The following is a 26,436-nucleotide window of genomic DNA, read 5'->3' as shown; positions in this document are numbered from 1 at the left end:
CTAGCTGTCTGAAGAGGTGCAGTGTGATACGCACCTGACGAACTACTTGTTCAGATCTGTCCTTCACCAACCAATTGTCCAGGTACAGGAAGATATGAATTTCTTTCCCCTGGAGACACTGTACCACTGTCATGTATTTGTTAAAGAAGCATAGCACCAATGACAAGACAAAGAGGAGAACCGTATACCGATAATGTTGACTTCCTGTGGCTTAAAAGGATAGCCACCTAGAAGGTGGTGTCCTGGAGACTGAGGGCACCAAACCAGTCACTGTGATTCAAGGCCCAAAGTTACAATGCATCTGATGAATTTGTTGAGACCACAAAGAGCAAGAATAGGCCTCACCCCTCTCACGGATGTGGGGATCAGGAAGTACTGGGAGTCCCTTTCCCTGATGCTGCAGGGAGACCTCCTCTACAGCCCCCAATGAACACAGAGTCTGGACCTGCTGAAGGAGCAGTGACTCATGAGAGGAGTCCCAGAAAAGGGCCAGGATGGATGGATAGGTAGGAATTGAATGGCACAGTGCTTAGGACCAACTATCTGAGGTTATTCAGTCCCAATCACGGTGGATGTGGGGACAACCTGTCCCCATAGGGAAGGGAGAGTCAATGTGGCTGCTTGCCAGATGAAGGACGAGCTGGCTGGTTAAAGCCCACACCAAAAGGCCTTCTCTTATCAACTTCTGTTTTCTCTTGGAGAAGTTGTGTTGCCTTTAGGATAAGAAGGCTGTTTAAAATACTGCTGTGAGCATGGACGGAAGTGTTGTTTCAAATGATGTCTTTTTACTGATGGGGTATAAACTTCTAAGAATGTGACGTGGCCCTGGAATACTTAAAAGAAGGTAAGTCTCATCTGTCTTTTCTGAAACAAAGACCGCCTGCTAAATGTTAAGTCTTCTATTGTCTGTTGCACATGCAGAGCAATGTTTGAGTTCTAAAGCCAAGAAGTCCTCCTCATTGTCATAGTTGAGCCCATAACCCTAGATGAGGTGTCCGCCACAGAGAACACTGACTGCAGTGGTATTTTCCCCACAAAACAGCCCTCAGCCAGGAAAGACTTGAACTTCTCCCTGGCATCTTAAGGTAATTTATCTCTAAATTGAGACAGTGAATTCCAATTTACAAAGTCATATTCGACAAAAATGCCTGCTGATTAGCAATGAGCATCTGCACAGATGACAGAGTACACCTTGCTGCCCATTAAGTCAAACTTTTTAATCTCTTTTTCTTTAGGCATAGACATATCTGCCTGATAAATCTGCTCCCTAGTCACAGTCACCACAAGGAAATTGGGAGCTGCGTGAGAGTAGAAACGCTCAAAATCTTTCATGGGGATGTAGTAACATTTGTCAGTATGTTTCGGTGTAGGTGGCACAGATACTGGCATGTGCCACAGGGACTTTGCTGGTTCCAAGAGTCTCATTTTCCAGGAAGGCTAACTTTCCCACGGCTGAAGGCTGCAGAATGTTCAGCAATTTATGGGTGCACTCTTGAATAAGATCAGCTTGGATACACAAAACTGCCAACATATCCTTAGAAGGTCCTGATAAACATTAGTCTTCCAGAATCAGGAAGGATGAGTCCGGGACTATGGAGTCATCTGGCAAGGAGGATGACAGAGGTGGTGGAACAAGAACCGCATCCTGAAGCAAAAGTTGTTCCTCTTACAACGTTGGAAATTCAGCAAGGGCAATATCAGCTTGAACCCACTGTCTTGAACTACTCAAGATAGTTAAGTCCAAAGCAGACTGTGAAGAGTTACAAAGGGATCTCACAAAACTGGATGACTGGGCAACAAAATGGCACATGAAATTCAATGTTGATAAATACAAAATAATGCACATTGGAAAACATAATCCCAACTATACATATAAAATGATGGAGTCTAAATTAGCTGTTACCATTCAAGAAAGATCTTAGGAGTAACTTTAGATAGTTCTCTGAAAACATCCACTAAATGTGCAGCAGAGTCAAAAAAACGAACAGAATATTGGGGATCATTAAGAAAAAAGATAGCTAAGAAGACAGAAAATATCATATTGCCTCTATATAAATCCATGATACGCCCACATCTTAAATACTGCGTGCAGATGTGGTTGCCCCATCTCAAAAAAGATATATTGGAATTGGAAAAGGTTCAGAAAAGGGCAACACAAATGATTAGGGATAGGGAATGGCTTCCGTATGAGGAGAGATTAATAAGACTGGGACTTTTCAGCTTGGAAAAGAGACGACTATGGGGGGATATGATAGAGGTCTATAAAATCATAACTAGCGTGGAGAAAGTAAATAAGGAAGTGTTATTTACTCCTTCTCATAACACAAGAACTAGGGGTCACTAAGTGAAATTAATAGGCAGCAGGTTTAAAACAAACACAAGGAAGTATTTCTTCACACAACACACTGTCAACCTATGGAACTCTTTGCCGGAGGATGTGAAGGCCAAGACTATATCAGGGTTCAAAAAAAAAAAAAAACTAGATAAAATCATGAAGGATAGGTCCATCAATGGCTATTACCCAGGATGGGTAGGGATGGTATCCCTAGCTTCTCTTTGCCAGAAGCTGGGAATGGTCAAAAGGGGATGGATCACTTGATGATTTACTGTTCTGTTCTTTCCCTCTGAAACACCTGGCATTGGCCACTGTTGGAAGACAGGATACTGAGCTAGATGGATCTTTGGTCTGACCCGATATGACCATTCTTATGGAGGCAGAAGGTGAAGGACCAGACGATTTAGTGACCTCAGTCTAGAACAGCAGTTCTCAACCAGGGAACCACGGCTCCCTGGGGGTCCCGGAGCCCTTTAAGGGGACCGAGGGTCCCCACAGCCAAAACCCAAAGCCCAAGCCCCAGCGCCCCACAGGGGGCTGAGGCCCCAAACACTGGCGTCCCCAGTGGGGCTGAAGCCAGGAGCCACAGAGCTGAAACTCAGATCCCTGGCACCACTCACAGGACTAAAGCCAAGAGTGGCGGGGCGGAATCTCGGAGCCCCGAGCGTTGGTGCTCCCCGTGGTGCAGAAGCCCTGAGCCCACGGGCAGAGTTGGGATATGGAGGGCATTTTCCCCTAAAACTGCAGATCAAGAGCAGGGCATTCCCAGGGCAGCTCCATCCTCCCCCACTCAATCTCTTTCTCTCCCTGCCCCCTGGCCAAGTCGGAGACGGGAAGCCGGAGTCGGCCAGTGCGAGGCTGCTGCTGATCTGGCTGGTCCCAGGGAGCAGGCAGCCACAGTGTTCCCTCATCTTCTGCTGCTGCTGGTGCCTGGGGTTGCTCCTCAGCTCCCAGCCCTCTTTGCTCCCACAGAGGCAGCCAATAAGAGCTGCCCAGGTGGGGGGACCCGGCTTTGTGGCTGGCAGAGCGCACTGGGAACCGGGACCACAGGGGACCCATCCCAGCACACAGCCCCTAGGTCCTCTCTCCCTACCCCTGAGCTACCCCCCTACACTCACACAGCACCTAGACACTCCTCTCTGCACCCTGAGCTACCCTCCGCCATCTGCACACAGCATCTAGCTACCCCCTCCCTGCACCCTAAACGGTTTTCAAACTTTTTGAGCTGAGTCCCCTCTTTGAATTATAATTTTTGTTTGCCCAGCCCACCCCGACAGGCTGGGTGACCTGCTGAGGTGAGTCAGGGGGTGGAGGTGGCATTCCCTCCCTGGACCCCGCCATGTGAAGCTAGCTCGAGCCCCACTGGTCCCTGCCCCCCCGCAAAAACAGAAGTCAAACAACACCTATGCCCAAGGTACATGCCACAATGCCCCCCCCCCCCGAGCCTCCCTGGGCCCTGGAGTTTTTATAGCATGTGGGGGAGGGGCTCAGAAAGAAAGATTGAGAACCCTTGGTCTAGAATACAACTGAGATCTTGAAAAACGTGCAGTGGTCCATGGATGCCAAGGCAGCCAATGTGGAAATGAGTGCTGTACCAGAGGCCAATAAGCACCAGGCCAATCTCTCTTATCTTCTGATCAATCTCTGTACCATTGACAGTCCTTCATAGGAGGTCTAGAGGATTTGCAAGACCAAATCCTGGAAGGAGACAAAGAAGCAACAGCTGATCCCAAGCTGGAGTATAAAGAGCATCCCAAATAGCCTACCGTTAACAGAGGGACCAAATCTGCTGGGGCTACCAAATGCCGCACCTCTGTTTGAGATCCAGTGATGCATCAAAGCAATACTGTAGCCAGCGCAGTCACTGACTAGCAACCCAAAGCTGTAGCAACAGCTGGTAGCCGAAAATGACTGATGCTGGAGTCACAACAGGTACCAAGGAGAAGGTTGGTACTGGATCAGGAATCAGTCCTGCAGATGTTGAGATCCTGGTTAGTGAAGTTGTGGGCACTGAAGATGGTATTAGTACTGAAGAGGGATGTCTCAGTGCCAACGATGGGACTAGGTTCACCTCTCTAGCAAGTCTCCCTGAGGCAACCACCCAGGGTACGTCAGGAGTACCATTCCAGAAGAGGATTCCTGAATCAGTGAAGTGTCTGAGATGGAAAGACAAAGTAAGTCAGCTGCTGCCTGGTACGCCAACAGGTTTGAGACTGTCGGTGCTGAAAGTGACATTGGTACTGGACTCAAAGACCATTCAGCAGACAGCACAGGAGTTGATAATACGGTGCAGATCTGGTTTTGCCTCAGTACTGGAGACCAGGCAGACAATGCTGCTCTACATGAGGCACCAGGTGAAAGATGGCAGTGTCCCATGCTTCTCCTGAGGAAGAGGAGGAAGAGTCTCTTTGAGCCCTAGAATGGGTACAACTAGTGTTATGAGTTTTCGTTCTTGAGGGATCAGAGCAAGGGGACCACTCTCTTCTTTTCCAAGGAGAAGAATCTGAATCTGGCAGACTATTTGAGGCACACACCAGCTATGGAGACTGATGGGCCTGGCAATCCACAGAAGGTCCTGACGGCAAAACTGGCTTCACAGTAAAATAATGAGGTGTTATTTTAAATGCAAGCTCTGTGTGATCTGATTTTCTTTATGGAGCAACAAATGGAGCACTTTTCTTTATATGCCCCTCTCCTACACACAACCACCACCATGCTGGCTCTTTGGAATAGCCACCCCACACAAAGGACAGTGCTTAAACCCTGGAGAGGGCTTAGCAAAAAAACCCTACAATAAACAGGATAATTCCTAAAGTAAATACTAGCCACTAACTACAAGCGTAGTGCTAACTATTTACAGACAATTTCATTGTTGTCTCTCAGAAACTGTGAGGTAAATATCAACTGCAAGGGGGTTGGGTAGGAGCCACCCTAATATATTCCTGGGAGGGGCTACGAGGGCCAGAGCCAAACCCCTATGGGTACTGCTAAGCAAAGGTCTCTAGCTTGAATGAGCTGGGTGCACACACAGCAGAGCGGAATACACATCTGCAACCACTTGAAGAGGAACTATTTCTGTCCCCAGCAGCCTTGGGATAGGAGGGACGTAAGAAGACGGCTTAGGGTCATATGCCCCTCCCTTTCACTAAGCAGAGATGTGAATTCAGCCAACATGTAAAACCAAACATAACTTCTACAAATCATCACCACACTATGTAGACTAAACAGTAGTCTCTTCTTAGGAAAGTCATTCACAATTTGGAAAATTGTGAATGAAGTGAATAGTTGTAGCTACATAGCTGTACTTCTATATCTGGTTCTAGTCAATCTAGTTTTTTTTAAAATTAAAATTTATGGGGGGAAAATCATAGTTGTATTACACTAGAGTCTAGAGATTTGCAAAGAATTAGTAAGGAAACACAAAATTCAAATCTATTATAATGATCACTCAACAAAACTGATAATTATGCAGACATTTATGATATAAAGAATACTCAGACTGAACACACAAACCTACCACCAGTTGAGAAACAAGATTTATGTTTGTCTCAATCTAGCCCTGAATTCACTCATTAGGGACTTCAGATAGCATGCATGATACAAGAGAGCAGAAAGCCAAAACAGGCCATTTTAAAAAAAAAACGTTTAAAAGTTTGTTTCCTGTTTGTTATTCGCCATTCTAGCAAAAAAAGCCACCAGCATTTTTTTAAATTTAGCGAACAACCCTCAACAAAAAGCCAAAAAAAGGTAACTAAATCTGAATGCAAACAACAATGAATAAAGGGATAGATAGTAAAGTTGGTTAATAGACTAGCCTTCTACAGCTAGAAATATTGGTTCAAAGTGACAGTGGTCATGAGTATGAGTTTAGGGATACACATCTGCAACTAGCGCCTTCACACATTCTTCCAAGCTGTCCCTAATGCACGAACTGCTCTATTCATATCCATCTGCACACCTATTGCCCTTTCCAGCCTTCAAATCTTTACAACATACTTCCATTGTAATACCCAATGCAAATTGTCTAACATTAGTAGTTAGGGCAGGTAGCCTATTCACGATTCATTAACAGCTCTTGCCCATTTTATGTTTAAAAAAAAATTGAAGCCCCAGCATGAAGCCTGGTAAATAACAATCTCATTTTTTTCATCAGTAGACATCTTTGTGCCTCACATAAACAACAACAAAATTGCTAATCTCTAAGATTGAGAGGTGTAGAACTAATGTCCCAATTCAGCAAGATACTTAACCACCTGCCTAGCACTCCGAAGCACATGAAGTAGTGTCATACACTTTAATGACGTCTTAAACAACAGAGGCATTATAGGTAAGGACTGAGATGCACTGGCAGAGCAGCATGAGGATTTTTCACTGCACCAGCATTAAGCTCTACCAAGTGCCACTAGTCCAGCACTTTCATGGAATTCCAAAGCCACACGCTTTGTAAAATTTTATTGTCGTTACTGCCCTTTAAAATCACAGACTTACATAACATGAAGTGTAAAAACACTTCACAAATTTAAGATAACCCCTATCATTTTACAGCATAAATAAGCGGTAAAATATTCTTACATCCTCTTTGAAGTTTCATATTTTTGGCTTCTTCTTTATTCAGTCCTAATAATATCAACACTGGATGAAGTGGCCTGGAGCATCTGCCATATTTTTCCAATAATTCAAAAACAAGCTGTGCTTTCCTCCACCCAGGACATACGATTAATGCTATTGGCTGTAAACACACACAACAAAAGACATCAGTTCACACAATTTCCGAGTTTAGGACTAGAAAAGTTTAGAACGCTAGAGGATAGAAGATCAGTAGTAAGTCTTGTAAGGCAGGAATAAAATTTGCAATATGAGTGATTTTACTAAAATTGTAAATTAAGCTGTTCAGTACAGTAGGTTCTCTCAAATTGTTACGTGCAAATAGTGTAGGTCCCAGAGGGATGGAGGATTAGAGGAAAGGCTAACTAGAGCAGAACAGGAAGCACAATTCCACAGAATAAGCAACAAGCAATAGATATGCATGATCAAGTCATGGCTACTTGACTACTGTACTATACACATTATAGCTCAGGTTTTCAAATGAGCCAAAATGCATCCTTCATTTCTACAAACACAAACTTCTGTGCAAACAAACACTTAAGAAATGCTATCCCCTGCACATGTAGATAATATTTAGATATTTTAAAAAAACCCTTATGCCCCACATGCATGCAGGTGATAGTGCTTGAATTGTGTGTGCATGTTTCCATGTACCCAACTTTTTGGAAGTTTGGCCCTAAATGACCAATCGCCATGCAAAATCAGGAACTCAGTTTTTAGTGATTAGTGAATGTGGGACAGATCTTCCAACTGGTTGACTTGCTAAGCTATTCTGCTAACACCTAGCCTTGGTCGGCCAAAGATGTGTCCAGAGCCCAAGAATAGTGGGCTCAGGGCAAGGGCTTTGCTCCACATACAGGTCCATACTGACGTGGCAATAATGCGGGTAATTCAGATCCTGGCTTCTGTGCTTCAAAGAGCCAAATAATGTACATACTTTTTGAAAGGCTTAATTCAGGACATACAAAACTCAACAACTCCAGAGAACTTCTACTGTAGCACTGTAAGCTTCAGATCCAGAGGTTCTGCCACCCATCTAATCATATCTTGAACAGTCAAAGTCCTCATGTGAAAAGGTAGAAGACAACCCCACATTAGCACCAGGCAAGGAGAAAGAGGAGATCCCAGGTGGTCCTCACTCCCCTTTATTCCCTGTGATATTTTTACATAGATTTCCTATCTGATGAAAAGAGTGATGGAGGACGAACCCCCTCTTGTGAGGGTCCACAACCACACAGTTCATTCAGAAAGTCACTCCCTCTGAAGTCTTCATAGAAAACCTCCATACAGAAGAGCTACCCACAGATGGTTTGTTTTTATCTCTTCCTCATCTGCATTTTACATATAATGTATGTAATTCCTAAACAGTGAGTACCAGTCCAAGTGAGGCTCCATAACAGTGTCTCCACTTCTGCCACCATTACAAAGTTTGGCCCTTCATATTAATGAAGTGGCATAACAGAAATAAATCTTTTCTTCTGCACAGTCACAATACATCTCAGAGAATCAACATTACCTATCTAAATACTGCAATGCAGAACTTTTCAGTAATCATAAAAACCTTTCTTGAAGGATCCCAAAGTGCTCTATACAAAATATCCAAAAGTACAGACAGACAGCATTTATAATCTATAATCTGAAATTCAGATACCTTTAGAGTGAAATCTAGGAGCATTTAACAGCATACAGCAACAGTTACACAACAGGTAAGCACAGGGAAAGAAAGAAGTTACTTACTTTGTGCAGTAACTGGAAATCTTTGAGAGGTATTCCCTATGGATGCGTCACTTTAGGTGCACATAACCAAAGGTGCATGGAGCGCATGCAAACCTGATATGGAGCATCCACAGGGACACTACTTCAAAGAAGAATATCTGATCCAATGAAACTGCAGGGGAAATTTAGATACTTAAAATATTTTATCCAACTAGGAGTACCACCAGGATATTAGGGTTATCCCCTTTTTACTTAATATGAATGAAATATAAAGAAACATTTTATAAAAGTTGTTAATGAGCTGGATAGAGACACAAACTTGTTTAATCTCCCTCAGAGATGTGTCTAGAACAGTTACATAGATGTAATCTACCAATTTTTGGAAAATAAAGAGTTTGAGGCATATTTCAACTGCCTTTGCATTACAAATTATTCCTGAGTTGCCTAGGTTTTACACTCCTAATGTGAGCATATTTTCAAATGAAACTGTGAAGTCACACTTAAAATTAGAAAAAAATGGCACTGTCTTGTAAAATAAACATTTTTTGTTTTACTTACTCCATTCCTAGTTGGCAGAGACTTGTAGCAGCTCCCTGATTGTAAAAATGTAAGAATGGGTGGAATATACAAAAAAGGATCATTTCCATGATGAGAAATGACAACTGAATCACATCCACGAGCTATTGGTGGCCAACAGTAAGATTCTGTGAGATTAGGACCTAGAAATTTATTCCGGAGAAGCTCCTACAATAAATAAATAAATAAATAAAAATGAAAAGTGTTATGTCAAAAAAGTTTGGGGCATTTAAGTGCTTAATTTTGAATGTATTCTTAAAAAAAAGATGTAAAGATCTGAAATATCTAAAAGGAAGAAACAAATGCAACATATATTTTTCTTAGGTCAACATATTTAACTTTTGTGGTGAAAGCTTGTTTCACTGTATTTTACCTCCACTTTTGGATCACTTATTACCCCCAAAGGAGGATCCTTCAATCATGATTTCTTAGACCCACATATACAGTAACTATAATGTACCTAAAATGTCAAGCAAACAGATTACACGATGGAATGACTAACATTTCTCTTCTAAACATGAGAAGGTATATGTACAATCTAGAAGTGCTTCAGAATGTCCAAAAACATTACTTGCACTTGCTTTAAATGGCCTAAGGCCTGTTCAAAAGTATTACTAAATCACTTTCATACCAATTTTTAAATATAATTATGCTTTCTAAATTTAAGTCTCAATGGGGCTGATTTGAAAAACAAGCTACTCGCCCTATGCAGTAACTGAGGTTCTTTGAGATGTGTCCCCCATGGGTGCTCCACTTGTGGGTGCAGTAATGCCCCCTGCACTTGGGATCAGAAATCTTCATCAGCAGTGCCTGTTGGACCACATATGTGCACCACCCTGCTCTCACGCTATGAGCTGAACATATGTATAGCACTGTGCAACCCAACTGCCCTCAATTCCTTCTCTGCTGCAGAGCGTACATTTTCTGCTCCAAAGCAGAGGGGAGGAGGGCGGGTAGTGGAACACTCATGGGGACACACATCTCAAAGAACTTCAGGTACTGCACAGGACAAGTAACCCTCTCTTCTTCTTCTTCAAGTGATGTCCCTACAGGTGCTCCACTTGTAGGTGACTAGAAAGCAGTGCCCCAATTAGAAGGCTAAGGCTTCAGAGTAACATTTACTGCTGATGACAGGACAGTATGTCCTAGGAGAGTGTCTGCTATGGTGTCATGCATAATACTGTAGGGATGTGCAAAAGTGTCTGTTGATGCGCATGTGGCAGCTTTGCAAATGTCAGCAAAGGAGACATTCTTGAGAAAAGCTATCGAGGGGGATTGTGAATGTGTGGAATGTACTCTAATTGCAGGAGGAGGCTATTGTGGAGTTCGTAATCTGAATGTCTACATTGCAGGATCCACTTGGAAGGGCGTTGTTTAGAGATAGATGTGCCTCTGGATCTTTTGGTGGTTGAGAGGAATAATCGTGGTGATTTTCAGAAAGGTTTAGTCCTGTCTAAGTAGAATGCTAGTGCTCGTTTCAGGTCTAGGGTGTGTAGTGTTGGTTACTGTGAGGCTTTAGGAAGAAGCAAGAAAGGTGCATTGGTTGATTGAGATGGAAAGATGATGGAATCTTGGGTAAAAATCTTGGATATGGGCATGAAAAATGGTTACTCACCTTCTCGTAACTGTTGTTCTTCAATATGTGTTGCTCATGTCCATTCCAAACCCACCCGCCTTCCCCTCTGTCGGACTAAGCAACAAGAAGGAACTGAGGAGGCAGTGGGTCGGCAGGGACCTATATTGACAGCAGTTTTGCAGTGCCATAGCTCCTGAAGCTTGCTTGTGTCAGTCTCCAGACCTGACACAGTGCCGAGGGCTGTAGGTCTGCTTGGTTAGGGTCTTTAGACCATTTCTTCATTCCAGTACAGGAAGTACTTGGACAGGCCCTGGATCTATGTCCCCTATCAGAGGATGTTGAGGCAACTGACCTTGCAGAGGATAGTGTTCTTGCAGACTGTGCCTCAGAGTGTGAGGAGGAAGCCCGTTTCTTCTCTTCAAGAGAAGCAGGGAATGAGGATAGGCAGACGACCTGGCAGAGCATGAGGGCCTCACAGGAGGGGAGTCTGGGCCCAGGTCCAATGCAGGTCACAGTGATTTCTCCATGAGGAGAAATTTTAACCAAATGTCCCAGTCTTTTCTGGCTCTGACTGTTACGCCATGGCACCGGGACACTTTTGTGGGACGTGTCCCTCTCCCAGGCAGCAAATACACTGTGGGTTGCTGTCCATTACCAAGAAAGCGGCCCCAGAGGGGCATACCTCTTAAACCCTGGGGATCCGGGCATAAGGGTGAGGGGAAAAAGCTTCCTGGTCTACTCTATTGAAATTGCTGTAAAGGTAAACTAAAAACAAAAAAAAATGTTTTTTTTAGATTGAAGAAAGGAGTATTAGTACTAACTACACTACAACTAACAGGTAAGGCACTAGCTATTGAGAGAACAGGAGAAGCAGGCTTTGCTGTGGATTCCACCCCAGACCAAAGGTGGCAGAGAAGGAACTGAGGGCGGTCGGACCGTACAGTGCTATATATACACATCGTGCTCACAGCACAAGAGAGGGAGGTGCGCATGTGTGGTCTGACGGGCACTGCTGATGAAGATATTCAATCCCAGGCGCTGCCACACCTGCAAGAGTAGCCACCATAGGGACATTATTTAAAGAACCACTGCTGAGGAACCATTCTGAGGCCAGCGACCATCAATGAGATCCTTTTGATTAAATAAGCCAAAGTAAAATCAGTGAGGAGACTGACCCACTATGAAAAATTCAACCAGCTCCATATACTTCTCTTGGATATAGTTGGTGTTGAATGAAATAATAAACTGGGTGTATTTAAAAGCTTTTGTGCACTTCACAAAAAAAACAAACTGACCCTTACCATCCAGTCATTGAAGGATTTGTTGAGATAATATGCTCAATAATGGGATCTGAATCACACCTGAACACATTTAAAAATTACCCTAAAGTTATCAGTGGATGAAGTGAAAATGGAAGCCATGTAATGAAGGATCTCTGTGTTAAAAGTAGTAGCTAGGCACTAAGATAATAAAAGATTCCATCCTCTCCCACTCTAAATTCTGAGAAGAAGACACTACTGTCATCAGCACCTTCCCTGTCCATCCCCTGCTTATTGCTGGCTTTGGCCCCCAAAACAGTTCCCCAGGAATCTGGCTCTCCATGTTAAGCACAGGGAATTAAGCATAAATGCATTCCCCTCTATGCCTCTTGGATGAAACACATATAGGCAAATACCCTTTTCCAAAACAGAGGTTCCCAAAAGAGGCTGGGAGGGTCTGCCAGTTCATTGTTGGAGCAATTCTCCATTTCTTCCATCTGTATCATAAAATAAGCAATCTCCTAGCTCCTGCCTTCACCAAGAAATAGAGGCGGGGGCTGGAAATTTGAGAACTGAGTCTGAAAGTAGTATTTTTTTTTAAATGAATACACTTGCCGTTCACTCCTGCCCCACTTTAAAAAATTTGAGTCCTTTAATATTTGAGGAGTGTGCTGGGGCATCAGAACTATCCTTTAATATATTCAGTGTATCATACAATAAATGTGAATATTACCTTTTTCAGATCTACCAAAAGTGGTGTTGTTTCAAGAGTTGAACGTGGCTCTATTTTGTTGCTGAGAACAATAGGAGGTTGTTCTGTATTGATCTTTTGAAACTCCTGAAAGTACACACATCATTTAGAAAACACTAACAAAAACATGTGTAATAAAAAGTATGTAATAAAAAGTTTTTATTTCATATGCTATCCCACAAAAGTGGCCAAAGAGTACATTTTATTTAGATTTTACATTTTTAGGAAAGGAATTACAAGTAAGAAAGGCTATTCGCCAGTTTAAGTGCTTCTGCATATTCCCACTAGTATAGCTCAAAGAAAGTGGGACTCTACATACTTTTTTCAGTCTTAAATGTTCAGCTGAATAGTTGCATGATCCCATTAGGCACTGCATTTCTAGATGGATTCAAAACTGAGAGATTATAGTGGCATGCATAATGAAAATGGGAATGTGCAGAGGCAATTTTTGAAAATCCTATTTATTTTAATAATTTGCCAAAAATCTGCACACCTTTTCTTAAGCATGTAGACTCAGTGCGTTTGCATGGTTGTTCTTGTTAGATTATGAACTAAAAAAACCCAAACCTGTCAACATATTAAAAATCTGGGCTAACCAACAAAGTCTCCTTGTTTGTTTTCCCAAAGGAGGAAGAAATCATTTGTTAACTGGAAACATCTCATTTTCCTCTCCCACCCACTACACAGATTCTGGCTGCTCTTAGTTACTGTTTACAGGAATAAGAACTTCTGGGCACAAATCTGAGAGCAGTTAATGGACAGCCCCCATGTTGTCCATTCAAATAAAATTTTCACTATTAGCCAAGGGGTCTGTACTTTTAAAAATATTTTATTCAAGACGACATTCTGGGGTACAGATGAACTTGCTCTCCCACTTTGAAATGGGATTTACAAGAACTTTGATACAAAGGTTTTACCATATAGTCTTCCTGTAAGCAACAGTGTATTCTTTGCTGAAACTTCCTAAAGTAACAATCCTTAGTCATTAAAAGTTGATATTCAAATAGAAAACTCTAAAAATTCAGTATATTTTAGAATGATGAACTAAGATTAATTTTTAAGACAAACTTTTTCCAAAAATTATGCTATTTGGAATATATGTGAAGTGTCTGCACATGTAATATTTTCAGATATAAAATAACCAAAAAGCATGTGTGAATTCCAGAAGTTGCTCTCATAAGTCTATCTGAATCACATCTACCTAAAGCAAATCTACACAATTATAAAGTATTATCACATTTCAATTACACAGAAAACAATACGAATGCCAAGATAAATGCTAACAATTCAGGTTCTGAATATAAGGACATGATGATACACATCTTGTCTAATGATAATGCCGCTGTTGTGTCCTATTAAATTTTTTATAAGAAAGTATTTAATATATTTTAAAATAGGACTCATTTGAAAACAAACAATGTACTATTACAAGGCCATAAAGAGCTTAGTAGTGAAGTGTATACAATAAAAATATGAAGTTAAGTTTTAGAAGTACCTGCTGCTCATAATGAACATCAGTTTTCAACGGATCAGGATTCAAAAACTGCAGGAGCCTGAAAAAGTGTACAATTATTAAATCCAACACTTATGAAACAGTGATGTCCTTTTCCAAACACCATCACAACCAGTTTTTAACTTCACTTAAAATTATATATACACATTAATATGCTGTGAAATATTTCAAATGTCTAGCATGTATGCAAAGACTTTAAATTCCCTTTAAAAAGCTGAAGAAATTCACAAGAAAACAGAAATTGTTGTTACTAATAAATCAAGACGTTCAGAATTTAATACTTGCCTTTGACCTATAACAATCAGTTAAGGGAACCACCACTCAAATCTCAATAGCTAATTTCTGAAGATACAGAAAACTAAATCCAACTTAATCCAAGAAAAAGGGGGTCTGAAATTTCAAAAAGGGAAACAACCGACCGAGTCTGGCTTCAACTGCCAAATTCACTCACTTAGCAAGTGCATGAAAAGAAAGCTACGTATTTAAAAGGAAAAAGGAATAAGGGGGAAAAATATACTTCACGGAGCCATTTTTTGCATTCTGTCTAAATTTTGCATTTATCTCCTTTAGTTGTTTTCTAATTATGTTTTCATTTAATGCACTAGAATAAAAGTTATGGCATGAATTTAGAGAGATACAAAAACAGTTACAAAAGACTTAAAATTCATCTAACATAGAAGAGACATGCCAATACTTACACTTAGTTCATATTTGACTACCTAAACTGTATCCAATTCTCTGTTTAAATGTAACCACTAGTTTTACTCCAAATATGAACCACCACCATCAACAAATCCCCCCAAAAGCTAAGTTCTCTTTTAATGGCCTCAAAAAATTGGCTGAAAACACTTTGGGATTTTGTATTATTGTTACATACAAAAACTGTAAACACAAAAAACCGCACAATAATACCTGAACCATACCTGTTTACCTGCACAGTAGGCTGCACAGAAATATTTATATTTTCTTTAAAAGACAAACCCACAGTTGCTCTGACAGTCTAACAAAAGAAGACAAAAATAGATAAATACACTGTCACTGCCCTGAGGAGAAGCATTTTAGAAAATCATTATTCCATGTGAAATATTACACATGATAAAATTTGTTTTGTTTCTCATGCAAGACCACCACCACTTCCAGCTAAAAAAACAAAAGCTGCAATTCACCAATAACGGCCAGAGTAAGACAAGACTAAGTTAATTTCACATTTTTGAAAAAATAGAACAGAACAAAAAATAGATAAAAGGCAACAGAAATAGATAATTTTTGTTTCAGAATTGAGAGAAAATGCAAACAGATTAATAATTCATGCCAACATTATCAGAACACTGAAGATATTTTAAAAAATTAGACATTCAGACTATTGCAGATAAAAAGGCTTAAACACTAAATAAATCCAGAAATTAATCAGTTACCATACCAACACCAACCTTACAAGGACATACTCACCCAAAATATAGGCTGCTTCACAAAATGGGATGCCTGTCCTCAAATCCCCTGAGTATTTTTGTGGCTTTAAAATCAAATTCTCCTATTTTTTTTAAAGTATTTTCCCATGATACTGTGTGAAAGATCCACACAAAAGAACAAGGGAAACAGACTGACTATATCAGGGGTCTCAAACACGCGACCCGCGGGGCTATTTTCTGTGCCCCCCCCAGCACTTACCTAGAGCAGCTCTGGCCTGGCATACACCGGGGGCAAGGCAGGCTCCCTGCCTGCCTGTCCTGCCCCCGCGCCGCTTTGGGAAGCGGCCGAAACCTGGGGGTGGGAGGGCATAGGGGTCTGTTTGTTGCCCTTGCTTCCAGGCACCACCCCCATAGCTCCCATTGGCCGCGGGGAACGGGGAACCATTGCCAATGGGAGCTTCGGGGGTGGTACCTGGAGGAGCGGCCAGGGCAACACGCACAGCCCTCTGCCCCCACTCCCCCAGGTTTCGGCTGCTTCCCGGAGCGCCGTGAGGGCAGGGCAGGCAGGCAGGCAGGCAGCCTGCCCTGCCCCCAGTGGGCGCCATGCTGAAGCCCATCCCCCGAACCCCTCCTGCAGCCGAACCCCCTGCCTTGAGCCCCCTGCCGCACCCTGCAATCCGACCCCCTGCCGCACCCCTCACCCACCCCACACCTCAACTCCCTGCCCTGAGCCCCCTGCACCTCAACTCCCTGCCCTGAGCCCCTGCCACACCCCGCACACCACCTGTATCCCCTAGGGGCAGGGAGGGGGCAGAGTTGGGGTGGGGATTTCAGGGAAAGGGTTGGAATGGGGGCAGGGATGGGGTGGGAAGAGGCAGGGCCTCATGGAAGGGCTGGAATGGGGGTGGGGCTGGGGGGGGGTTTCAGTGATGCAGCCCTTGGGCCGATGTACTAGTCCTCATGTGGCCCTCATGGTCATTTGAATTTGAGACCCCTGGACTATATAAAGAAACAGTGAAACTGACTACGCATGAAGTGTTGTAATATGCTACCTGGCGAGGTAGCAAGTAAAAGTTTTTCTGACAGAAATAAAATTAGTGTCCTTTTAACTCTGTTCCTTACCCCTGACTGCCATTTCACATCAAATTTTCACATGTGAGCTACAACTTCATGGCTGCAAATGCAACAGAGAAACAGACTGTATGTGTACATACAAATAGAAGTTCAAGTGACAGAGTCTATGAGCCTAGAGACCCCCTCTCTTGACAAGTGTGTATCAGCTGAAGATTCAAGGAGCAAGCCCTCCAAGAAGTCTGATTTGGGAAAAATTTGAATGTTGGTTTGAGATACAATTATTCAAGCTACTGCTAAATATTAATGTATTAGGTGCTGTACTCTTCACTGTGTTACATTAATGAAAATATTGAACGATTTGTATAATGGAATGGAGAAATATGCTTATAAAATTTGCAGATGACACCAAGCTGCAAGAGGATGCAAACACTTTGGAGGATAGGATCAGAATTCAAAACAAACTTAAATTGGAGAAAGGCTCTGAATTCAATAAGAGAAAATTCAATAAAGACAAGTACGAAGTACTTCATTTAAGAAGGAAAAATCAAATGCATAATTATAAAATGGGAAATAACTGGTTAGGTAGTAGTACTACTGAAAAGGATCTAGATGTTACAGTAGATCACAAATTGAATATGAGTCAACAATGTGAGGCAGCTGCGAAAAAGGCTAATATTCTGGGGGGTATTAACAAGAGTCATATGTAAGATCAGGGAGGTAACTGTCCTGCTCTACTCAGCACTGGTGAGGCTTCAGCTGGAAAACAGTGTATAATTCTGGGTGCCACACTTTATGAAAGCTATGGACAAATTGGAGAGTCCAGAGGAAAGCAACAAAAAGTAAAAGGTTTAGAATACCTGACCTATAAGGAAATGTTAAGAATACTAGGCATGTTTACTCTTGAGAAAAGACGACTGAGAAGGGCCTGATGACTATCTTCAGATATGTTAAGGGAAGCTACAAAGGGGACAGTGATCATTTGTTCTCCATGCCCACTGAAGATAGGAGAAGTAGTAATCGGTTCAATCTGCAGCAAAGGAGATTTAGGTTAAATAGTAGGAAAAAATTTCTAATTAACTAGAGCAGTAGTTAAGCTCTGGAAAAGGCTTCCAAGGGAGGTTGTGGAATCCCCATCATTGGAGGCATTTTAAAAACAGGTTGGACTAACACCTGTCAGGGATGGTCTCAGTTTACTTGGTGCTGTCAACAGAGCAAGAGACTGGACATGATGACTACTCGAGGTCCTTTACAGACTTACATTTCTATGATTTTATGTAATTTATCTGGCACGGTTTTAATTTAGTACTAATATAAGCAACTGCAGAGGAAATAAATGAACTTTACATTAAAGAGTACTTCTGAACATCAACACATTTTATGCAAGTTTTAATTTCAAGTCATGTTTGAAAGATGGTATGCAATACTTACAGACTCAGTTTTTCCATTAAGAGCAGGTGCAGCAATTTTTCTGCATGTCTTTTCAAGAAAAGAATTAGAAGGATCATCACCTAGAGGATGCGTATGATTATACTTTACAACCACAACTGTAGCTACTATAATAGTTCTCAAAAATGTACTTTTGTTTTTATTATTAAATATCACCATATGTATATGAAACCATACATGGTCTATAACAGAGCTATAAAGCTATAAAGAAACTTAGAAAAAAGAACAAAAAGTTTCCTATATAACTGTATAAAATCTTAAGACATTTAGCTACTTTTATGAAGAGCGGGCATACTTCTAAAGCTTGTATAGTATCCACAGGGCAGTGCATGCACTTAAAAATTTGGGTCACTATGTCTGCACTGCAATTAAAAACCTGAGGCTGGCCCATGCCAGATTACTTGGGCTCACTGGGCTCAAGCTAAGGGGCTGTTTAATTGCCGTGTAGACATCCGGGCTTGGGCTGCAGCCCAAGCTTTAGGACCCTCCTACCTCACAGAGTCCTACAGCTTGGGCTCCATTCCAAGCCCAAATCTCTTTGTCGCAATTAAACTGCCCCCTAGCCTGAGCCCCATGAGCCCAAGTCAGCTGGCATGGGCCAGCTGCAGGTTTTTAATTGTAGTGTAGACATACCCTAGAGCATGGATCAGCAACCTTCGGCACACAGCTCCGAGACATTTTGTTTACGTTGACCATCTGCAGGCATGGCCCCCTGCAACTCCCAGTGGCTGCAGTTCGCCATTCCCAGCCAATGGGAGTTGCGGGAGGCAGCAGCCAGCACGTCCCTGCAGCCTGCACCACTTCCCACAGCACCCATTGGCCAGGAACAGCGAACAGCAGCCACTGTGAGCTGCAGGGGGCCTTGCCCGAAGACGGTCAATGTAAACAAAACATCTTATGGCCTGCCAGAGGATTACTCTGATGGACCACGTGCCGAAGGTTGCCAACCCCTGCTCTCGAGGGTCTGATATTTACAAAGCTGATCTCCCACAGCTCCCCTTTACTTAAACTGGCAATAGTAGAAGCAGAAATCAACATTGCAACTGTGAATAAGAGATGAGGTAAGACATAAAAATGGCCATACTGGATCAGACCAATGGTACATCTAAGCCCAGATGCTTTAGAGGAAATGGAGAACAAGGCAATTTATCGATGCATCCCCTGTCATCCAGTCCCAGTTTCTGGCACCAATAGGCCATGAAGGGCCTTTAAAGTGAAGACAAGAAGGTTCACGCAAAAAGCTGAGAGTGATGAAGAGTTGCAAGAAACAGAAGCACAGGACAGAATTATAGAACAGTTTGATAGTTTCAGAAGAGCAGAGAGAAGAAAGAATGAACATATGATATAATTCAGCAAGGTCCCAGGATTTCTTCCTCCAAAGGCAATGAGTGGAACTAGTAACAAAGACAAGGGGAGAGACAGCAAAGGCTGGAAACTGGTAAGGCAGACAGAGAAACGGGACAGAAAGAAAAAGCTGGAAGAACAGGTAGTGTTGAAGATAGTTATCCAAGGATATTTTGTTATGTAAACTTTGTGTATTATCAAGCTTGCACATTATTTTAAGCAGATGGCCCTGCACGTATTTCATATAACATTCTATTACTTGTGCTCCTGAAAATTCTACAGTGTCTTTGGACTGTAGACATATATAGCCTATAAAGAGACTTGAACACCTCACATTATACTAGAAATACAAACTGCCTATTTCCTGATCTCAGGAACAAGATCCAGCAAACTTTTAAAACTAGAAGACTGCTACTATTTCACTAGAATTAACAAGGGGACTGAGACGTTGTGTTCAGATTAAAAGAGTGGCTTTTGGAATAGAAATTATGTCACCCAGTGCAACCAACACACAATTTATGTCAATATAGTATAGAGTTAACTCCTTTTTTTGGAAACTATACTGGGCTTCAGAAGGAGTAAGTATACATTGTACTCACCTGTTGCAAGATTACTGTGTACCTTCCCCTGCATTAACATTGGCCAAAGAGCAAGTGCAGGATTGATCACTTTCTCTGGAGAAGACTTCAGACTTAATGAGGACCATGGCTTTTGGCTTTTGGCAAAATTAACTGTGTTTTCTTTAGTCATCACATAATGAGCAAAGTTCTTTGCAACAAGATCATCATTAACACATACCTACAAAACAACACATTTCCTAAACGTGAAGATAAAGTACAAAAAGGTAATCAATTGAAAATTCACAATCTATATTTGGAATATAGTTAAAGATTTGCATGCCACAGCATAGCAATGAAAATGAGCAAAAGTCTATTTGTGGACATTTTCAGCAGAATATCCTTTTAACAGCAAAACAAAAAGGGAAATTCACTTCTAGTAGTTAGCATGTTGGCACTGTGTTCTCCTCTGCAGTTCTACTCTGAAAAGTGACTTTGCAAAAATAACATTATGGGGTTCCATGCTTACTGTCACTCACTAAATTATGCAGCGAATGTGCTCAGTCAACATACAATGGTTTTCTTCTGTGAGCCCTGAAAGCTCATTGTGACTGGAAAGTCAACCTGATTTCTTTCCTTTTCATACATCATTAAGAGTAATGGCAGGCCAAATTATGTCTTCAGCTACAGCTGTGCAACCCTGTTGTCTTCAAATGTCATCACCCGTGACTACCACATCCTCCACTGGCTTCAATGATATTGCTCAGATATAACTGATTGGAAATTAGCAAGCAATTATCTGGAAGTGCATAAGAGGGAATGTAATCCAGCTCATTCATTCAGCTTTACCTTGGTAACAAAAATAGTAAAAATATATTTTGTCACTAATGTAAGCAAATATTATGATTAATACATGCAAGAATATGCAAACTAAGGAGCAGAACCACACTAAGGAGAATCTGCCAAAGAGCCAATTCACCTTTCTTGTCACATAGAGGGATACTGTTGCAAAGCAGTGGACTTAAATTAAGCCACAAACTTGCAGTATGTTAACAGGTTAACAGTCTAAAATAAGTGAAAACACACAGCATGGAAAGTACTGAAGGCCAACATCTTCCAACATGGGTACCTAATTCAGATACTGACATTCATATTTAGACACCTAAACAGCAGCGGACTGATTCTGTCAGGCACTGACAACTCAATTCCCACTGAAGTTAATGAGAGAAATATTCTCAGCTAGGTAAACTCTTCTCTGAGCATATGTTCTTTGCTGTTCTTGGGAATTTATTTTTTTTTTTTAAGAAGCTGGAGTTTCAGATAGTTTATTGAGTAGCACAACAGGAATGAACAGAATTTTGGATTCCTTCTAAATTGCTGTCCTTGAACTGCCAAATGTCCACATTAAGAAAATCATGCACTCCAATTATAAATGACAAGAATCATTTAAAAAAAACAAAAACAAAAAAAACAAACAAAAAACAGCACTAAAGGCAGCACAAAAGGCACCTAAAAAAAAGTTAATTTCTAAAAAATGGGCAAATAGAGAGCCAAGGTTTTATTTTAGAAGAACCTGTTTGGCCTCCCCAAAAGATATCACATTGAAACACTTTGTGTATATCAATCACACAATTACAATTTTCCCTCCTGCAGTCTGTTTCAGCAGCAGCTCCATGACCTATCAAGCCAGGTCAGAAACTATGCAGTCTGATTCATAAAGGGGCACATCCTCATTTGAACAATTATTTAAAAGTTAAGTATTCCCTTCCCCGTTCCCCCCATCCCACACACACACAAAACCACAAAGGGGCTACATGTTCAAAACTATTCCATGCAAAACTGTAAGTGTTTTTCCCCAGTTAGCCATTTTTGGCACAACTGATAAACAAAATATTTCTTACAGTCCTGAAAAATCCACTTTTTTCACACTCCTATAAATTAAAAGTGGCTGAAGGATTTTTGCACGGGAAGAATGAAACACTTTTCAGGGAGCTATGAGCACCAGGGACTTAAAATAAAAGCCCCATTAAATCCTTAATTTTCGCTTTTACAATAACTGACAGAGGTTAATATTACTGTAGCTCATCCAGAATTAAATACACTCGATTCTCAATAAATTGATCACATACTAATGTGACCACAGTGACTTGCAAAATATTGTGCGAGCATAGATCTGCAGGTAGACCGATTTGTAAATGTAAGATACTCTACCTTTTCATCTTTTATTGTTACGTAAAGATAAACATCAAAAATGTCATCTTCTATTGCACATAACTTCGCCTCAATCTGGGTGGTTCCTAAGTGTAATAAAACAGAAGCACCAAAAAACATTAAAGAATGAAAAATGTTTAATACCTAACTAATTCCCCACCATAGATTTCTTCCAATGTTTTCATTGCTTCTTTCTGCACTAGGTCAAAAGGATTAACGCAGTTTCATTAAGACGTACACAACAGGTGTATTTAAAGACAAAGCACTGCCATATCATAGCAGAATCAAAAACTTCAACTGATACCTAACTACAGCCATGTTTTTGCAATATATTAATTGGTTTCATACTAGTTCTGTAAACTGAAGCTAATTAGAAATATATCCACGTATCCAAATAAGATAACTGATGGATCACAATCTGTACTACAAAGTTTGAAACAGAAATTTTAGTCCCTCAAGGCAAATCTCAATGTAACCTTAAAAATGGAGTCACAGCTGACGTCTCTATTATACACACAACCATCTTCCCACAAGGATGCTGTTGCATGTAATTTACTTCCTTTCAGAGCCTGAATAACTTCAGAGTGGTCTTCGCCCAATGCTGTGTATCAAATATAACTAATCCATGATTTATACTAGGGTTGTGAAACTTAAAAAAAATTGCCATGAATCGTGCAATTTAAAAAATTAATAGTGATTAATTGCACTGTTAAAGAATAATAGAATACCATTTATTTAATTAGTTTTGGATGTTTTCTACATTTTCAAATATTTTTATTTCAGTTACAACACAGAATACAAAGTATACAGTGCTCACTTTATTTTATTACAAATATTTGCACAGTAAAAAACAAAATAAATAGTTTTTTCAATTCACTTAATTCAATAATGTAGTGCAATCTCTTTATCATGAAAGTTGAACTTACAAATGTAGAATTATGGGGAAAAAAACTGCACTCAAAAATAAAAAAAAATGTAAAATTTTAGAGCCTGCATGTCCACTCTGTCTTACTTCTTGTTCATCCAATCGCTCAAACAAGTTTGTTTACATTTGCAGGACATAAATGCTGTCCACTTCTTGTTTACAATGTTACCTGAAAGTGACAACAGGTGTTTGCATGGCACAGTTGTAGTTGGCATCGCAAGGTATTTACGTGCCAGATGCGCTAAAGATTCATACATCCCTTCATGCTTCAACCACCCTTCCAGAAGACGTGTCCATGCCGATGACGGGTTCTGCTTGATAACGATCCAAAGTAGTGCGGAGCGATGCATATTCATTTTCATCGTCTTAGTCAGATGCCACCAGCAGAAGGCTGATTTTCTTTTTCGGTGGTTTGGGTTCTGTAGCTTCCACATCAGAGTGTTGCTCCTTTAAAATTCCTGAAAGTATGCTCCACACATCATCCCTCTCAGATTTTGGAAGGCACTTCAGATTCTTAAATCTTGGGTCGAGTGCTATAGCTATTTTTAGAAATCTCACATTGGTACCTTCTTTGCGTTTGCCAAATCTGCATTTAAAGTGTTCTTAAAATGAAAAACGTGCTGAGTCATCATCCGAGACTGCTATAACATGAACTATATGGCAGAATGAGGATAAAACAGAGCACGAGACATACAATTCTCCCCCAAGGAGTGCAGTCACAAATTTAATTAAGGCATTTTTTTAAACGAGCGTCATCAGCATGGAACCATGTCCTCTGGAATGGTGGCCAAAGCATTAAGGGGCATACGAATGTTTAGCATATCTGGCACGTAAATTCCTTGCAAGGCCAGCTAAGAAAGTGCCATGTGAACACCTGTTCTCACTTTCAGGTGGCACTGTAAATACAAAGCAGGCAGCATTATCTCCTGTAAATGTAAACAAACTTGTTTGTCTTAGCGACTGGCTGAACAAGAAGTAGGACTGAGTAGACTTGTAGGATCTAAAGTTTTAGATTGTTTTGGTTTTTTCAGTGCAATTATGTAACAAAAAAAATCTACATTTGTAAGTTGCACTTTTATGATCAAGAGTGCATTATGGTACTCGTATGAGGTGAATTGAAAAACACTATTTCTTCATTTTTACAGTGCAAATAGTCATAATAAAAAAATATAAAAGTGAGCATTGTACACTTTATATTCTGTGTTGTAATTGAAATCAATATATTTGAAAATGTAGAAAAGCATCCAAAATTTAATAATTTCAATTGGTATTCTATTGTTTAACAGTGCAATTAATCACGATTTATTTTTTTAAACGCGATTCTTTTTTTGAGTTAATCGCATGAGTTAACTGCGATTAATCGACAGCCCTAATTTATACTAGCAGATCTCAAAATCTCCACTGATAGGCTTTGGAGCGTTTTAGACATTTATTATTGCCCTTTTCTGGCACATCAATTACTAGGTTTGTATTATTTCCAGTGACAGACGGGGGATACATCTGTGTCACACTGTGAACACCATTTTGGACTGTAACCTTCACTTTGCATTGTAATTTCCACATTGGGTCATGACATGACACCAAGGTGGTGCAAAAAACCAGTCTAATCCTGACAAGGTCAGCATAGTTTGGTCAATGTGCGCTCATGCTATGGTGTGGAACACCCTAGCAGAGAGTTAACAAGACAACCGTGAAGGGCCATCAACTCTGTCTCTCAACTACCAGCCTATCCATGAGTTCAAAAAAGGCTTCAGCTCCTCAGCCAGGAGCACAGGGGCAAGTTTAAAAAGATGGCTGCATCGCTAAGAAAGAGGCCACCCACCACCACATGCAAGCAGACCACGATATACAAAGGGAAGACCAACAGGGCTGCAAGGCCTAAGGACACAGACCAGACTTCAGGACTTTCAGTAAGGATATGAGACTGGGGGACGACATTCAGGACTGTCTTAAGTTTCCAGAGATCTGTAACTCATGTGCTTTCTTAAGTGTCTGTTTTAAGAATTTGCTTGGCTAAACGTGTGTTCCTTGCCTTCCAGTCACATTGTCCCTGAAGGGATTAACTGAGAAACCAGAGCTCCCATAGACAGCTGGACTCTAGGGATACGTACCTAAGTGGCTGGGAGCTTATGAGGGCTGTGGCACTGGTTCTGGGATCTAAGGCAGCCAGACTAAGAGGTCCTACTTCGCAAGAAGGGGGCTGACACGAGCATCATACCCAGGAGTATGCCTGAGGCTCCTACAGCTAGGAACAGCAATCAATCACTAACCAGACCCAGCAGAGCTTAGAAGCATGCAGAACCCAGGATTAGTGTCCTTTTACAACAGGCTGATGCCCAACTAGAGAGGCGGACTGGACAAGATTGTAACACTTCCTATAACAAGTTAACCAGCTGTTCGTTTTGATTTCTCTTGTGTCATTTCAACAACATTCTTAGTTGTAACTGTATTTTTCTTTACCTATTAGAAGGTTTTGAAAGTACTGAATAGCAGCACTGTCCCATCTCTTTGCAGGTCTAGAAAGATATAAACAAGATCAATTATCTCTCTGTAGCATAAAACAAGTGATTTTTCACACATCACTATTTTATATGGTAGTACACTTGAATGAAATTATGAAAAATATTTTAACAGCTAAATCAATTATAGCATACTACCAAGGATGGCAGTTGAAGCACCATCACTGGAAAAAACAAAGAACAGATTAGATACAATATAATAGGAATACTTTAAGTTTACTACTCTGTGCATGAGTTCAGTCTAGTTGATCACAGCTACATTTTCCAGCTCTGCCATCAAGAGGAATTGCACATTACTGATTTAGAACTGCTGAACACAATTCTGTCCCTTGATTGTATATTAGTAAAAGACAAAAACACGTTGGTCTATACCCTCAAAGAAAGTGAAGGAAAGTTAGTCTCCAAAAAATAGAACAGACAATTAAATTGTAAGAGCACATTAATTACTTTAAATAAAACAAAAATTAAGCTATTGTGAAATAATGTTTAACAAGTATGACAAAAGTTTCCCACAGAGTTCACAATTTAATGTAACATGAATCCTTGTTAAAATATTTAAGGGTCCAAAAAAATAAAAAAGCACACCATTTAATAGCTCCTTATTTAAGTCATGAATGTCT

General features: G+C 40.9%; 1 protein-coding gene across 1 annotated transcript in view; it reads right to left on the bottom strand.

Moving 5' to 3' along the window:
- TDRD12 (tudor domain containing 12) overlaps nt 1-26,436 on the bottom strand; it is a 119,957-nt gene that overhangs the window by 76,505 nt on the left and 17,016 nt on the right. Inside the window, exons 7-15 of the mRNA XM_084645049.1 lie at nt 25,758-25,813; nt 22,373-22,458; nt 20,204-20,402; nt 18,243-18,322; nt 15,255-15,331; nt 14,314-14,371; nt 12,801-12,905; nt 9,215-9,400; nt 6,908-7,064 (exon numbers count right to left, since the gene is read on the bottom strand). Of these exons, the coding sequence (XP_084501175.1) occupies nt 6,908-7,064; nt 9,215-9,400; nt 12,801-12,905; nt 14,314-14,371; nt 15,255-15,331; nt 18,243-18,322; nt 20,204-20,402; nt 22,373-22,458; nt 25,758-25,813 (1,004 nt within the window). The remainder of the gene's footprint in view (nt 1-6,907; nt 7,065-9,214; nt 9,401-12,800; nt 12,906-14,313; nt 14,372-15,254; nt 15,332-18,242; nt 18,323-20,203; nt 20,403-22,372; nt 22,459-25,757; nt 25,814-26,436) is intronic.

Source organism: Lepidochelys olivacea (genome assembly GCF_965140295.1).
Source record: "Lepidochelys olivacea isolate rLepOli2 genome assembly, chromosome: 12".
NCBI classification, from domain to species: domain Eukaryota; kingdom Metazoa; phylum Chordata; order Testudines; family Cheloniidae; genus Lepidochelys; species Lepidochelys olivacea.
This window is presented reverse-complemented; position numbering and strand designations above follow the sequence as displayed.